Source organism: Ciconia boyciana, chromosome 3 (assembly GCF_034638445.1).
Source record: "Ciconia boyciana chromosome 3, ASM3463844v1, whole genome shotgun sequence".
In the NCBI taxonomy this organism is placed as follows: domain Eukaryota; kingdom Metazoa; phylum Chordata; class Aves; order Ciconiiformes; family Ciconiidae; genus Ciconia; species Ciconia boyciana.
Genome location: NC_132936.1, coordinates 33,327,511 through 33,341,406, shown reverse-complemented (window position 1 = coordinate 33,341,406; position 13,896 = coordinate 33,327,511). Strand labels below are relative to the sequence as shown.

Genomic DNA, 13,896 nt, shown 5'->3' with positions numbered 1-13,896 from the left:
TTGGAGTTTATGTTGCTACATGTGAAGTTACCCTCAAGTTGTAATATTAAATCTTGTCTTGAAATGCATTGAAAGCCCATAACTTCTAGAGAGCACATTTAAGGTGAACTTAAGGGCTAAGTGCTAGCAGAGCATTCATGATGGATGGAAAATTCTGGAATGAGTCTCATGCTGAATCTTGTTGTGTATGCAACTCAGAGTTGATACAGAGTATGCTATTAGACCTTAAGGTTTTTAATACAAAACATCTGTTACAAGTCAGCATTGGCTGAGAAGTTCAGTTCTTCTAGTAAAGCATAAATTTGAAGGAATTGTGAGTGTTTAATAGCGTCAAATAATGTCTGTGGGACAGAAAACTGCAACTGAAGTTGATTCCACCTCATTTTAGGTGGAGGTGACTACCTGACAGGCTGCCTGAAGGTATCAGTCTGTACTCAGGGATTTCCCAGGGTTGTTACTGAAGAACCCCCAAGGAGAACTATTACAGCTCTACAGGTCTGCTGACTTCTGCAATTGAGTTGGCAGGAACAAAGCTTTAGCTGCACCTGGAATTAACTTGGCTCAATTTTTGTAGTCAATAGCTTAAATAGTGTGAGAAGTATCACGTAAGTATTAAAGCTAGATGCTCTCTTGAAATGGAAGTGCACTGTTTGTGCTAGAAGGGGTCCTGTTTCCAGCAGCATGCTAGTGTGTGTTTTTTCTGCCCTGCTTGAGCCATTGTTGGCATTTGGTGGATGCTTGTGGGGTGCAAACCCAAATTTCAAAATTGGTAGAAATTCACTTTGACTCATAGAAGTGCTGAGGTTGGAAAGGGAACTCTGGAAGTAATCTAGTTCAATATACTCCCTATTCACAGCAGCTCATTTATGCCAGTCTCCAGTTGGATTCTGAATATCTCCAAGAATGGAGACTCTACTATGTCTTTGAGTAGCCTGGCCTGTTCCAGTTTCTGACTGCAGGCAGAATAAAACTTCTTGTTTAAATGGTAATTCCTATATTTCAGTTTGGGCTTGTTCTCTTTTTATCCTTTCCCTGGGCACCACTGAGAAGTCTGCCACAGTCTTCAGTCCCACACAAGTATTTATCCACATGGGTAAGATCCCTCCCAAAGCCTTCTGTTCTCCAGGCTGAACAGTCCCAGCTCTCTCATGCTCAAGCCCTTAATCATTGTTGCTCTTTGCTGGACTCTCCAGTATGTGTGTGTCTTGTACTGGGGAGCCTAGAACTGAACATGGCACTCCAGTTCTGAAGTGCTGGTGAGACCATATTGAATCAAGGGGAATAATTACCTTCCTCTGTCTGGTGGTGACAGACTTCCTAATGCAGCCCAAGGTGCTGTTGGCCACCTGTGCTGCAAGATCACTAGATTTGTGGCACTCTTCTACCAGTGTGACAAGTTAAGGTGACCCAGCACAAGGTCTAGCAAACACTGGAGCTGGTGCAAAGATGACTTTTAATATGACAGGTGGATGGTGGAGAGGGGGAAGTGGGACCCTTCCTTGGATCAGATATGACTGCTGTGGTCAAGTAAATAAGATTCCTGTTTTTCTTTGTTATTGGTGTGGAATGCTGATGTGCTTTATAGTCTGCTTCTCAGGTGCTTATGGTTAGAAGTAAATGGTTATGTCTAAATATTTTACTACACTTATGCAGTGTTGAACTCACAGGTAAAAACCATGTATTTAGTCTTTAACTTGGAAAAACGATCTAGCTCTGTAGTGTAGCTTTTGCCTATGCCTTAAGAGTCAAGAATGGATCGTGGGGTAGAGGACTTGAATCTAGAAGCAACTCTTGTGGTATACTTCACATACTGAGTTTCAGCTTGAGGGATTTAGTTTAGCTAAAGACCAAGCCAAATGTGGTAAAGAAAAATCTGACATAATATTTCTTAGATGAGGGTGAAAATTGAAAGCTTTTCCACAGAAATAACTGGCAAAGCAATATCAGATGAGTCTTAAATATCCAGTTAAACTTAACTACTGCTCTAAGTGTACTGTAGGAAAAGGGAATTTTGAGTAGGAAAAGGGAATAGGCCAGGATGCTCCAGTGATGGCTGTCTGGGAGTCCCAAAGGCTGAAACTGCAGGAAGTGACCAGGCTCACATGAGTTATCTAAAGATCTCCTCCTTGTGCCACCATTGAGAGGACAGTACTGGGCTTGATGAACCATTGGTCTAACTCCACTTTTGCATTCCGCACTGATTTTTACAGAATTGTTATGTTTTTACAAATTTGTATTGAGAATTGCAGAAATGGAAGGATCTTTTATTAGCAAAGGCTTGCAGAAATATAGCTTATTAGATTCCTCCACTAGTTTAATATCCAATATGGTCTTTTTTTAAGAAGGTGTAGGGCTTGAGCTGATGGAGTTCTATGTGAAAGGTATTAATTTGATATGATCTGGAATGAGACTAAATCATGGGAGTCAATATTTTTAACATGCTTCTATAGATAGTGTGGGACTGGCTAGGTAGGTATTTCTTGTAGCTTGCTAATCAGCTCTTAGGTAAGTTTTAATTAGTTTAACAGTATCTGAAACTAACTTTTTTACCTTATCTTGCTAATTTGAAAATAAATATATCTTTGGTCAGATGTGGCTTGACTTGTCAAAATAAAGACCAGAAGCTACCTCTTGCTCTCTTCAAGAAGTTGAGTCACTTTCTAATACTTGACTGACTTTACTTTGCTTCAGAGTTGATTTTGGCTACTCAAGTAATTTCTGAAAAATAGCTCAATTGCTACCAAGTAAGCTTTCAGTGAGTTGAAGCATTTTGGCTTGATAGTTGAGGGAAGAGTATACAAAAGGAGGTGGGTAATATTTAGCTTCAAATTACTAAGGAGCTGGCTTGACATAAGAGGGCTTAGTGGGACCTTTAAAAGGTTTGATCCTTCATCATGCCCTGCTTTACTCCATTTTCTAGAGGATTCAACACAATACTACATTGAGTTGCAAAAAATCTAGGCTAAACTCTTACGTATTGTTTTCCTGCTGACAAGATATATTGTTAAACCAGTGTGGATTTTTTTAATTTGATAAATTCCTGGCAAGAACTTGGGGATTGGATTAATTATGACTTCACAGAAAGTACAGTTATTTAACCTTTTGGTAAGGCTAATCTGGATAGTAATTTGCTTTGTTTACACTGACAATGACGAGAAGCTTATAGATGTTAACTTCAAAGGTATGAAACTTAGGGAGAATGTCACGAGCTTTATGCAGTATTCTATTTAGAGCTGCTTAGACTTGCATCTGAACTTGATTTAAATACTCCAAAATGCAAATGATATCCTAAATATTGTTTACCTGTGAGCCATTGGATGTGGAAAAGCAAATGAGTTTGAAGAAATTGGAATAGAACTGTTGGTAACAATGCCTAGTTCAATAGAAGTTAATTCTTACTGAAAACACTTTGTTTTGATGTGTCTTTGGTTTTACATGAAGTCTTTGCATATTGCAACGTATTACTGGAATGATGGGTTTGGGGAACTAGTATAGTTGTTTTTCTGACTACCTTTACTGTGGAAGTCAGATCTGGTATGTAAAAATACTTAAATTCAGCCACTTATTTGGCACACAAACTCCTCTAGGTGTTCACATGGTCATGATATTAAACTGTTACAACTTCTGTAAAGGTTTTGTTTTATAGAATTGCCTCTGACTTAAGCTTTACTGCAATGGTTTAAGCTTGTTAATTCACCACATGAGGTGAGAGGCAGCACTTAGCCTGGAAGCTTGGAACGGATGACTTAAGGATAATAAGATATATTTCCAAAACTTTTTGACAGTCAGTTGCCAAACACTTGTGACAGTCCTTTAAAAGCTGAAGACAGTGATGTTAATAGCAGTATGTAAAAATAATATTTTTGGTAGTGTTTCTTGAACAGAGTTGAAAACTTTGCTTACTTGACTTACTGTGTGCTGTTCAGATGCTTGTACTATGAATGGCTTTTTCAAAACCTGGTGAAGGCTGGACAAACTATACATCAATTCAACAGCCTCAATCCAGTTAAATAAGACAATTCAACAAAAAGTTCTGATAAGTGTAGCCATTGAGAGTAGTCCATTGCTAATACACTGTTGCAGATCAGAAAAACTTAAACTGGACACTAGTATGAAGAACTATAGGATAGTGTCAGGAAACAGTTTTTAGAAAGGAAAGGATTTATAGTTTTATAATATGATGATAAAACAAATTCAAGATATAGATTAGCTAGGTATTTGGTAACTGAACACCAGCAGCTTAAATTCAAAAAGCTAAGTTTAGTGTCAGAAGCCTGACCTGTTATCTTAAAATGGAATTAAGTTACTGCAGCAACAGCATTTAGGTAGTACCAATGTTTGATTGGTGTAGTGGTAAATGGTAGCCTTATTTCACACAGTTCATAGATATTCTCTTGAATCTGAGGTATCTCTTCCTTTATCCCCTTGGAAGAAACATGGATCAGTCCCATTATCTAATGAGCTATGGGTGTACCTCCTATGAGTAAGGTATGCTGAAGTTAATATAGTAAAACTTGGAAGCAAGGATGTTTTCTGTGCTTGCAGCGACCTCTATGGGCTGATTATTCTGATCTTTGATTGCCTAATTTTGCCTAATTTTCTGGTACAGTGCAATGTGGGTTTAGGACTAGTCTAAAAAAAAAAGCAGATTTTAGATTTTAGAGAGGCTTGATTTCTGAAAGCATTCACAATATTGAAGCAGTTAGACCTTCTAGAGCAGTACTCAAAGAATGCTACATCTCAGAGTTTGAAGTTTTAAGGTGCCTTAGAGCCCTGAATTTTATGCTCTGGGCAAATGTGAGAAAGTTTGACTGAACCAAGAACTTGTTCAGTTTGTTACACTGCCATACTAACTCAGCACTCTAAACAGTAGATAATTCTAACACCTTGAAATATTTTTCCAAAGAATGAATTCTGTTTAGAAATAATTTCTCATTCATATTTAGGTTCTAGGTGTTGGTACTTTATTTGGCTTCTGCTCTACCTTCAGTAGAAATGTGAAGTAGATTTCTTTGAAGCACATGGATACTTGTAAGGAGTGCACTAGCTAAGATGAGAGGCCACAAACAAGTTAGGGATGATTATATTGGTCAGTGGTGGGAAGGCACTAATTAGTTATGCAAAATGAGGCAAAGATTAAAAATAGCCAAAGATCACAGGATTTGTTTGGTCCTGGGTATCTTTACTTACCTACTCAAAAGGGGTGATTTTGTGCTTGCACAGGCAGTCTTGGTTGTGTGGTACTCAAAACATTTTTGAGGGCTTGGTTAACTATTCTAGGATACCTTTCTTGTGGGGTGCAAATACTGTAATATACTGCTTGACAGTTTTTAGTTTCCTAATAGACTTCTGAAATGTTCGTAGTACAAGATATTTTGAAGTATTGAAGGATTTTGCTAAATAATGATGTCCTAAAAAGGATGTAACTTCTTACAATACAGAGGGCCAAAGACTTAACCTTGAAATTCTTGATCTGAAACTGGTCTCCTCCCTTCATGTCACTTGGCTAATCAGTCCAATTGATTTTCACTAGCTTTCTTAATGTCTTCAGACTTGCCAGTTAGTATTTGTGAAGACTTGTGTTAGTTTAACCCTTCACTTATGTTAAACTAGCTGGTTTAAAGTCTGTTAAGATCACCTGTGCATCAAAGTAATATGACAGTATGACTGTTTTGATTTAGTGGCTACTCAGATAAATGTCTGTCGCAATCTCCAATTAGTCCCTCCTTTAAAAAAGGTATGTTAAGCAATGATACTATATTGCTACGGCTTGTTCTATTTTGTGAATTGAGGTCATCAATAACAGAACCATGCCTTCCATCTATAATGTACTTACATTAATAGTAGACCATCTCCTGAAATGGAGTCCAGTGATCAAAATAGTTTTGAATTTGTTATTCTTTTATATACCTCTTCTATGAACAACTTCTGTTATTAGGTGGCATAGCTTGCTTTTATTCACTATCCTCCGTGCTACCTCTTCCCCAGTGTGCTAGTCCTGTATATCTCCTGTATGCAGATGATTACTTTTAGTCTTTTTATCATTGCTGAATTGAAGGTGGATCTAAAATCCTTAGTCTGAAAGGGTTAATTCTGTAAGTCCTTTGGAGTTTACAAAAAAGTAATAGTTCATATGCTGGCTAGTAAATTTTATTAACTTTTCAATGCTTGAAATTAGTAAGAGCTAGAATGAGAGGAAACTAATGTTTGATTCTTTCTTTTGAATTACTATGCAGTAAATGAAGTGCCAATGTAACTTTATCTCTTCACTTAATTAAATTCTTTCTCCTAGCTCTGTACTCCATCATACTGTTCTGCGTCTTTCTGTGGATTCCCTTTGTCTATTTCTATTATGAGGAGAAGGAAGAAGATGATGGCAACACATGCTCAGTAAGTTCACCCTAGCAAATGCACCAAGCAGTGAAGACAAATGAATACAGGCAAAAATGAAAGCAAGAATGATTGTCTAACTTGAGTACTACTATGTTAATAGCATTTCTAAATCTATTACTACAGTTCCTTTGAAATACTCTTTTTAAGAGGCAGCTCAGTAACAGTTTGACATAGTTTACTCTAAGCACTGTGGTCTCACATGAAATGAAACTTTAGTGAGATAAGTAATTAACATCTGTATTGCCACGAATTCTTTAAGCTTCTTGCAAATTCCTTTAAGCCTGATTTCATATACAGAAAAGTTAAAATTTCTTACATGAGATTTTCCTTAGAAAAGAAAACATGTATGAACAGGTTTAAAAGTAGAAGGCGGGAAGATTATACTGATTCAGACAGAGACTTAATTTGAGTACCTTCCTTCTTGTAGCGTTTGCATTTTTTTCTTGAAGTAGGCAGTAGTAACTTACCTGAAGCTAGCACTTGGCTATTTTTGTAATGCACTGAAGATTTTTGACTTGTGACATTCCAGGGAATACAATAAATTTGTGCCAGTAAGGTGCTAACTTCTCAAATGAAAATACTTTTCTTAAAGAATCTTTTAATCATTGGTCATAATCACTTTCCCCTCTATTCAATTGTAACCTTAATATGAGAAAAAAGACTTCTAATCATAGCTATAATATAAAGCATTGATAATAAGAATTTTCTTTGAGTATATTTGCATTGAATGAATGTACCCTGACTTCTGGCCACAGCTGCTCAAGTGCATAGTTTATGATGGAAGCATAATTCAATGTCATTGTTCATAGTTCAAGCTATGAGACTCTTCAAGAATGTATACTTCTGACTTGTATCTAAAACTACTCATGTTTTCTGTGGAGGTCCTTTTATAGAATACCTGTTATGCTAAGTATGCTTTGCCATAACTTATTGGACAAATCCCTTTGGATTTATTTGATGTTAATATATTAACTTTCTCTTTAATATACAGCAGGTTAAAACTGCACTCAAATATACTCTGGGATTCATCACAATTTGTGCAGTTCTTCTCTTAATTGGGTAAGTATTTGTGTTCAACATTAACAGGAGATATACAAAACAGAATCCCAAACAGAACTTTGTTCTGTGCAAGATTAAAAATGTAGATTATGGTGCACTCAATCCATATAATGAATATCTAGCTTAATCTCTAATAGGACTTAAATATCCTGAGAATTAGGTACCTGAAAAGTAAGAGTTTAACTGCAAGCTAAAACAGTTTTCTTAATTGTGGAGATACTTGTGCTTCCAAGTTCTGACTGTGCAGTATGAACATCAATCAAGGACGTGATCGCTATGACATTTACAACTGTATTGATATGTCAGTGTACAACAGGGAGTAAAATATTTGTGCTCTTCCTGTTTTTCTGCCTCTATGAAATGCTTTCATGGACATCCCAGAACAGCTTTTACGAATATGAGTTGGTGTTATGTGCTTAGTACTTTCCTAAATAGAAGTGTTCTGTGAAGAGCATAAGTATAGTGTAGGATTACACTTGACACAGTTGTGCCTTCTATGATAAAGTTTTTGCTGGCATTTGTTTGAAAGGCAGACATTACTGAAGTGGGTAACTTGTTTGCAGCAAGTGCTGTTATTCTGAAACTCCAAGAAGTATTACAAATTCAATTGAAGATCTCAATTAAGCATGACATGCACACCAATATTAGTTTCTAAGGTATGCTGTGTCATAAGCTTTTTAGCATTTTGACAGCAGCAATGAAGTTGGTAAAACTTACAAAATGTATGTTAAAATTATCCATATCGAAGTACTAGAGTGTGAAGCAGAAACTAGAGTGAAATTAATGCTTCTAATTGTGTACCACCTTATTGTAGTAATGGTTAAGTTTTGATAAACACTTAAGGTACACTTCTAAGAAGTCTGTTGTCCTTTCAATTAAAGGTAACGTATTTGCTATTATGAGAGACTAAAGGAGTTTGAGCTAGCTTAATCATGGTCTAGAAATATTACTAAAGCTTCTGACAAAAGCTGCTTCTCTGACTGTTGGCTCACACCATAGGCATACATATTTTATACTGTATAGTATATCCAGTTTAGAAAATTTTGCAGTATCTCTAGTAGGTGTCAGCTGAATCCTCAGTAGCTGTAAGCATGTTCCTCTCTTCCAGTAAGATGGAACTTGGTTCTTGACTTCCTAATTGTCCTCTGTGCTCTTAGGCTTGTTCTTTAAAGTCTTCACAACTTGTAAATTACAGCAGCTTCCATGATCTCCTCTAACTAGACCATATGAGATGGGCCATATGATGGTGAGATTGACTTGCAAACCAGGTGTAGTACTTGGCCTGGGACTAAGTTAGTTACTGAACAGTGCTTCTCCATAGGTACAGACTTGAAACCCACTGATCTAAGCAGCAGGAGTATCTGTTGCAGGGAGGCAGGACTCCTTTAGACACTGATAGGGATTTTGGTATTTCTGGGTTCTAACTGGAACAATTTTTCTGCTATTGTATGTATGAGGTTGCTTGCTTTCTTTTAAGTTGGTAATGATTAAATAGTAGCATCATCCTAATACCCTCAGAATGGAAAAGCATCCTTGCTATTTAAGATGCTGCTGCAGAAGAATATAATTCTTGTCTGTCTCCTTTAAGGGAAACTACAAGACTGAACAGCTCAGTTTAGGAAGCAAATAAAGTGATTGTGCTGAAGAAAACTGTGAACTTTGGTTCCAGTATAGTTATATATAAAAAAAACCCCAGGTGTCTCAGTGTTTATGTGCATGTTTGTTACGGAGAAGTTATCTGTCTTGCAGTTAGTCAACTGTCTGCACAGCAAGGGCAAAGAGCAGCTTCAGAAGTACCACTATGATAGGAAACAGATAAGTGTTGGAGCTGAAGCTTCTACATGAGGGGTTCAACTGTAAGTGGTGGTGGCGACCAGTCTTGCAGTACTGCCTATACCTGACAGTAGCAGGCAATTTTTCTCACTGGTGGTCAGGATCAGACCAACATTAAAACACAGGAATTTTATGTACTAGATTTAATTTTAGGAGGCTAGGCGTAATAGACTAGAATACTCATGCATACAGGTTACAAGAGCAAGAGGGGTTGTAATATTTCCTGTTAAGTGCCTAGCAAATAGTCTGTCTTGTGCTTACATGACTAGTGTCTCATATCAAGACAACCTCTGTTCTGGTTGATTTAGCAAGTAATCTGTGTAGTTAAAGGAACCAAGCTATTTATTGACCTGTTTTAAAGATAGGTCTACACAAGGAGTCCCTACCTCTTTCCTGGTCAGCAGTCCTAAAAGAAACCATAAAAGCTGGATTAAGCTTGAAATTTAAGAATCTCTTATTCTTACCTGGATGTTTACCTTGGTCCATTAGAGATCTATGTGACTATTTTGGGAAACAATCTGTTTTGTGCCAGATGATCTTGGAGGTTTTTTCTGTTGATAACACAGCTCAATGAGCAGGATTCCATTGTCTAATTGTTAGCAGGAGTAGTATTTGTACCTCTTACTCTAGTTGTCTGTTACAAAGCTGCTTGCTGTGGCAAAAATCTGCATGTCTAATCACTTAAATGCTCTGCACACAAATAACTTGATGCTGAGTATCATTAAAAGCAACGTATAGGACAAATTTATACTGGGATACTCAGAACTAATATTTACTTGTAATGCCTTTCCCTTCTTAGAAATTATCTACTTTCCTTTAATATAGTTTATTTAATCTAAATGTCATGTGCTGGAGCCAAGGGGCTTGAGATACTACAATCTACATAAAAGCACCCTTATACAGCAGTCTGGTTTGAACTAAAATATTTGCTTTTGAGGCTAATGAATGGTTGGTTCTAAACGGAATGTTTCCCTGATGGTCAGTGTTTGAAAGTAAACTGGTTACCTTAAATTTTCTAGAACCACTTGCTCTTAAAAAGCTATGAATATATGTTTAATTAGCCTATAAATAATTACACAAATTATATTATAGCAGAACTCACTTTAAGGAAATGAGTTTAAAGCTAGTGTGTTAGAAATTATTTTCTTAAGGATGACAGTTAATGGCACTCTTTGATTTAAGGATCAAACTTGACTCATCTACACCTGTGTTATTAGCCCTGCCAAAAGTTAACAGTTTTAAACTTCTTGTCTTGCATTTACTTTCCTTGTTCTGCAGCCTAGATATTGATCTAGATCTTAATCAAAATATTCCCAGGATGTTTTAAACAGCATAGCAGTTTGCTTCTATTCTTAAAATTACTGCAGTTAATAATTTAATTTGTGTCCAGAACTCCAAGTGTAAGATATCGCATCACAGTTGAGTTGCTCTGTTTGCTTGCTTTAACTGAACTCTCAGCTACACCTGTAAAACCCTGCACTGGCACTTGCACTCTATTCACTCACTGTCAATGGACTGACTTGTATTGCATCATAGTGATGACAGGTGAAATGAGTTATTCAGCATGGAAACTTCTCATTCTGTTGATGGCTACTATAACCCTCAGGCTGTGTTAACCATTTAATCAACATAAAATAGCCAAGACTCTTGTCAAATTTCTTCTTGCTTAGCATGCATGAAGAATAGGCCTAAACTGCTGTGTGCTGTGCTGGTGCAATGGATGGGTTGTGTTTTAGAGATCCTTTGGGAGTGTGGACTGGATGCAGGTCTGTAGATGGCTAGGCATGCTAACTCTGTTTTGTTCTTCTTGTGGCCTGTTAAGCTAGAGGCCAGAAGTTTGTTCAAGTGGGCTAGTTAGCCTTCTGGCTAGTTTGCTACTAGTTGAGGGACCCTGTTCAGGAGGGGAAATAAGATTCCTGTTTGCTTGGGACTAAAGCGTGTGAATTTATAGCTCCTGCATTCCTTTCTGGTGCATGGAACTTGAGCAGGAGCAGAATCAGATGCCCATCTCCTTCAATCAAGATTTAGCTGAGTACTAATTGGAGAGTGTATAATGGGTACTGTGGCTTCTGATCTGATTAGTGTCCTTTGACATGCTGGTTGTAGGTAGCCTCAGCAAAAAAAACCCTAACCCTATGGCTCTTGGAGGGAGAGAAAGGCAAGCAAGTTATAAATATCCTAAGATGTTCTTCCATCTCACTTGTTCACTGCATGTGGTCCACATAAATTCCTACTGATGCTAAAATAAAAGGCTTTGAGCTCACTTAGTTTCCCAGAGTCTCCTATTTTAACCCTTTTTAGCAAATAAACTGCAGTTATTTGTGTTGCTATCTCTTATAAGTAGAAATTTTACTGAACTTTGTTTTATAATACCTGTGTCTAGATTTTTTGTTCTTGTATCTGCCTCTAGTAGTAATTCTTTCCCTAAATAGCATCCAGGCAAAATCAAAAGTCAGCAAGCATGCATCAACTTAAGTAAATGCTAGCCTTAATCTACCTCTTGCACAGTCAAGAACCTAAAAATCAAACATTTTTTAAAAGTTAAGATTTTAAGTGTTAATTTTAACTTCGTTTGCAGCATACCAGTTTGGTTTTGATGTGACTATAAGTGCACACAGTTTAGCACTAATCTTTGAAACACATGCTTATGTTCTGTACTTGAAGTTTGAGGCATACTTCTGGAAGATGCATATTTGTTTATTAGGACTTGAAGCAGGGATCTAATTATGTACTCTTTCTTACAAAAGTCCAAAAGATACTTGTGAGCATTCTTTATGGACTTTGGTTTGCGTTCTCACATTCTTTACCTAAAGTTTCCCTCCAAATCTGACTTCCTTGTGACTTGTAGGCATTCTGTTTTATGTCTGGAAGCAATGGTTTCAGATTGGTATGGAGGTACTGGTTTTCCAGCTGTTACAAAACTAGCTGTTTTGTCTATGGACATGCTGAAGAGTTACTCTTATTATTTGACTTTAGATGGGGAGACTGACAGCAGGAGGCTTTCAGCTAGGGGACTGTTCTACCTGACATTCTTCTGAGCACTCTTTGCTAGTCTCTGCTTATTGGAAGGTCAAAAATATTTAATCAACTTCTCTGCAGTTCAGTTCTCTGGGCCAACTACAGAACAAGGAATGGAATGCAGCAGATCCATTATTTTAGTTGTAATAATGGAAGATAAACATGTCCATTTAAACTTTAATACTTGGTGTGGGAATCATTAATTGTGTTATTCTAGCTTCTAGAAGTGTGAGACAAATTCTCTTATAAATCCAATGTTTAAATTCTTTTTGCTCCTCTGCACAGGAGTCAAACCAGGCTAGTAAGTCAGATTAATACATCTTTTAATGACGCTTGAGTGTAGGGCCCTTACCTCTGTTAGTACTGGTAAATAGATAATCACTTGTTCATTGACCTCAGACCTGACTCTCACACACTCACACATGTGCTCTGCTGATCTAAATACAGCATTTGAGGGGAATGTGAATAAAATGAAACATTGCCTTCAGAATTTTTTAAACCTAACATCATACAATTTTTTTCAGGAATAAATGGATTTCTATTAACCTGGAAGTAGAATTCTTTTGATATTTGACTAATTTGGGTAAATGAGATTAATTTTTTTGCTTTATTACAGTGCTTTTGTCCCTTTGGATATTCCCAACAAGAAGAATTCCACAGAGTGGGAGAAAGTGAAGCTCCTGTTTGAAGAATTTGGAAGTAGTCGTAAGTTTGAGATTTGTTCTGAGCTTTGCATAAGATGCTACTAACTTACTTTGGCATATTCATCACTGACTGAACAAGAAAACTAACCTTCTTGGTGACAGTTTTCTAACTGCTCCCCTACATTAAATCTTTGCAGTAAGATTTTTCCCTTTGTTCAGACAAAAAAAAAATCAGAACTGTCTTCAAAGTACAGAGGGGAGACACTGGCAGTGTCTGCTTTCAGTACAGTCCCCACTTGACAGTAAGGATTCCAATGTTGTGTCCTATGATATTAACGGTGAGGAGGGGAAGGTACTTTCTTCCATGGAGTCTTCACTTAACACAGCTTTTAAAATCAGTGAACTTCAATCACTGAACTGAGTGAATTTAAGTTCACTGAAAATCAGTGAACTTCAGTATGGTGAGTGTGTATCTTGTCATATGACAGTTTGAGTGCTTACCTAATTAAATGTGACACTGCTGTTCACTGTAAGAATGAGACTATTTCATAAGTGGCTTTGTTTAGACAAGAAAATCCTATGGGTGTTATGATTTTTTTTTCCCTTTGTCCTCCTAGTATTGACCTTTTCTAAAATTGTTTTGTTTGCATTTGTTATACTTGTTTATGCTAGGGCTATAAAGAACTATTGTGAAGACCAAACTCCATGAAGTTGTATTTAACCTTTAGCTTCTGCAGTTCATGTATTTAGCCAGAGTGTGTTTTCAGAGCAAAGGTGTGAAGAAAGTGTTTTATAGGTGAGCAAGACAGACCTGATGTCACTTTCAAAATGCATCCAGACAAATGGTAACTAAAGGTTATCTAACAAATGTTAATCCAAATGCATAAGTACTCTAATATTTGCACCTCATTCTTGCTATTTATCAGAGCATTGGCTTCTGTGTGAATGT

The 13,896-nt window shown here is 37.0% G+C and overlaps 1 protein-coding gene across 3 annotated transcripts in view; it reads left to right on the top strand.

Moving 5' to 3' along the window:
• LMBRD1 (LMBR1 domain containing 1) overlaps positions 1-13,896 on the top strand; it is a 90,944-nt gene that overhangs the window by 15,264 nt on the left and 61,784 nt on the right. For 2 of the 3 annotated variants that reach the window (XM_072857824.1, XM_072857826.1), the window contains exons 4-6: positions 6,293-6,390; positions 7,385-7,452; positions 12,920-13,008. In XM_072857824.1, the coding sequence (XP_072713925.1) occupies positions 6,293-6,390; positions 7,385-7,452; positions 12,920-13,008 (255 nt within the window). The remainder of the gene's footprint in view (positions 1-6,292; positions 6,391-7,384; positions 7,453-12,919; positions 13,009-13,896) is intronic. The other variant, XM_072857827.1, reaches the window with a different exon arrangement.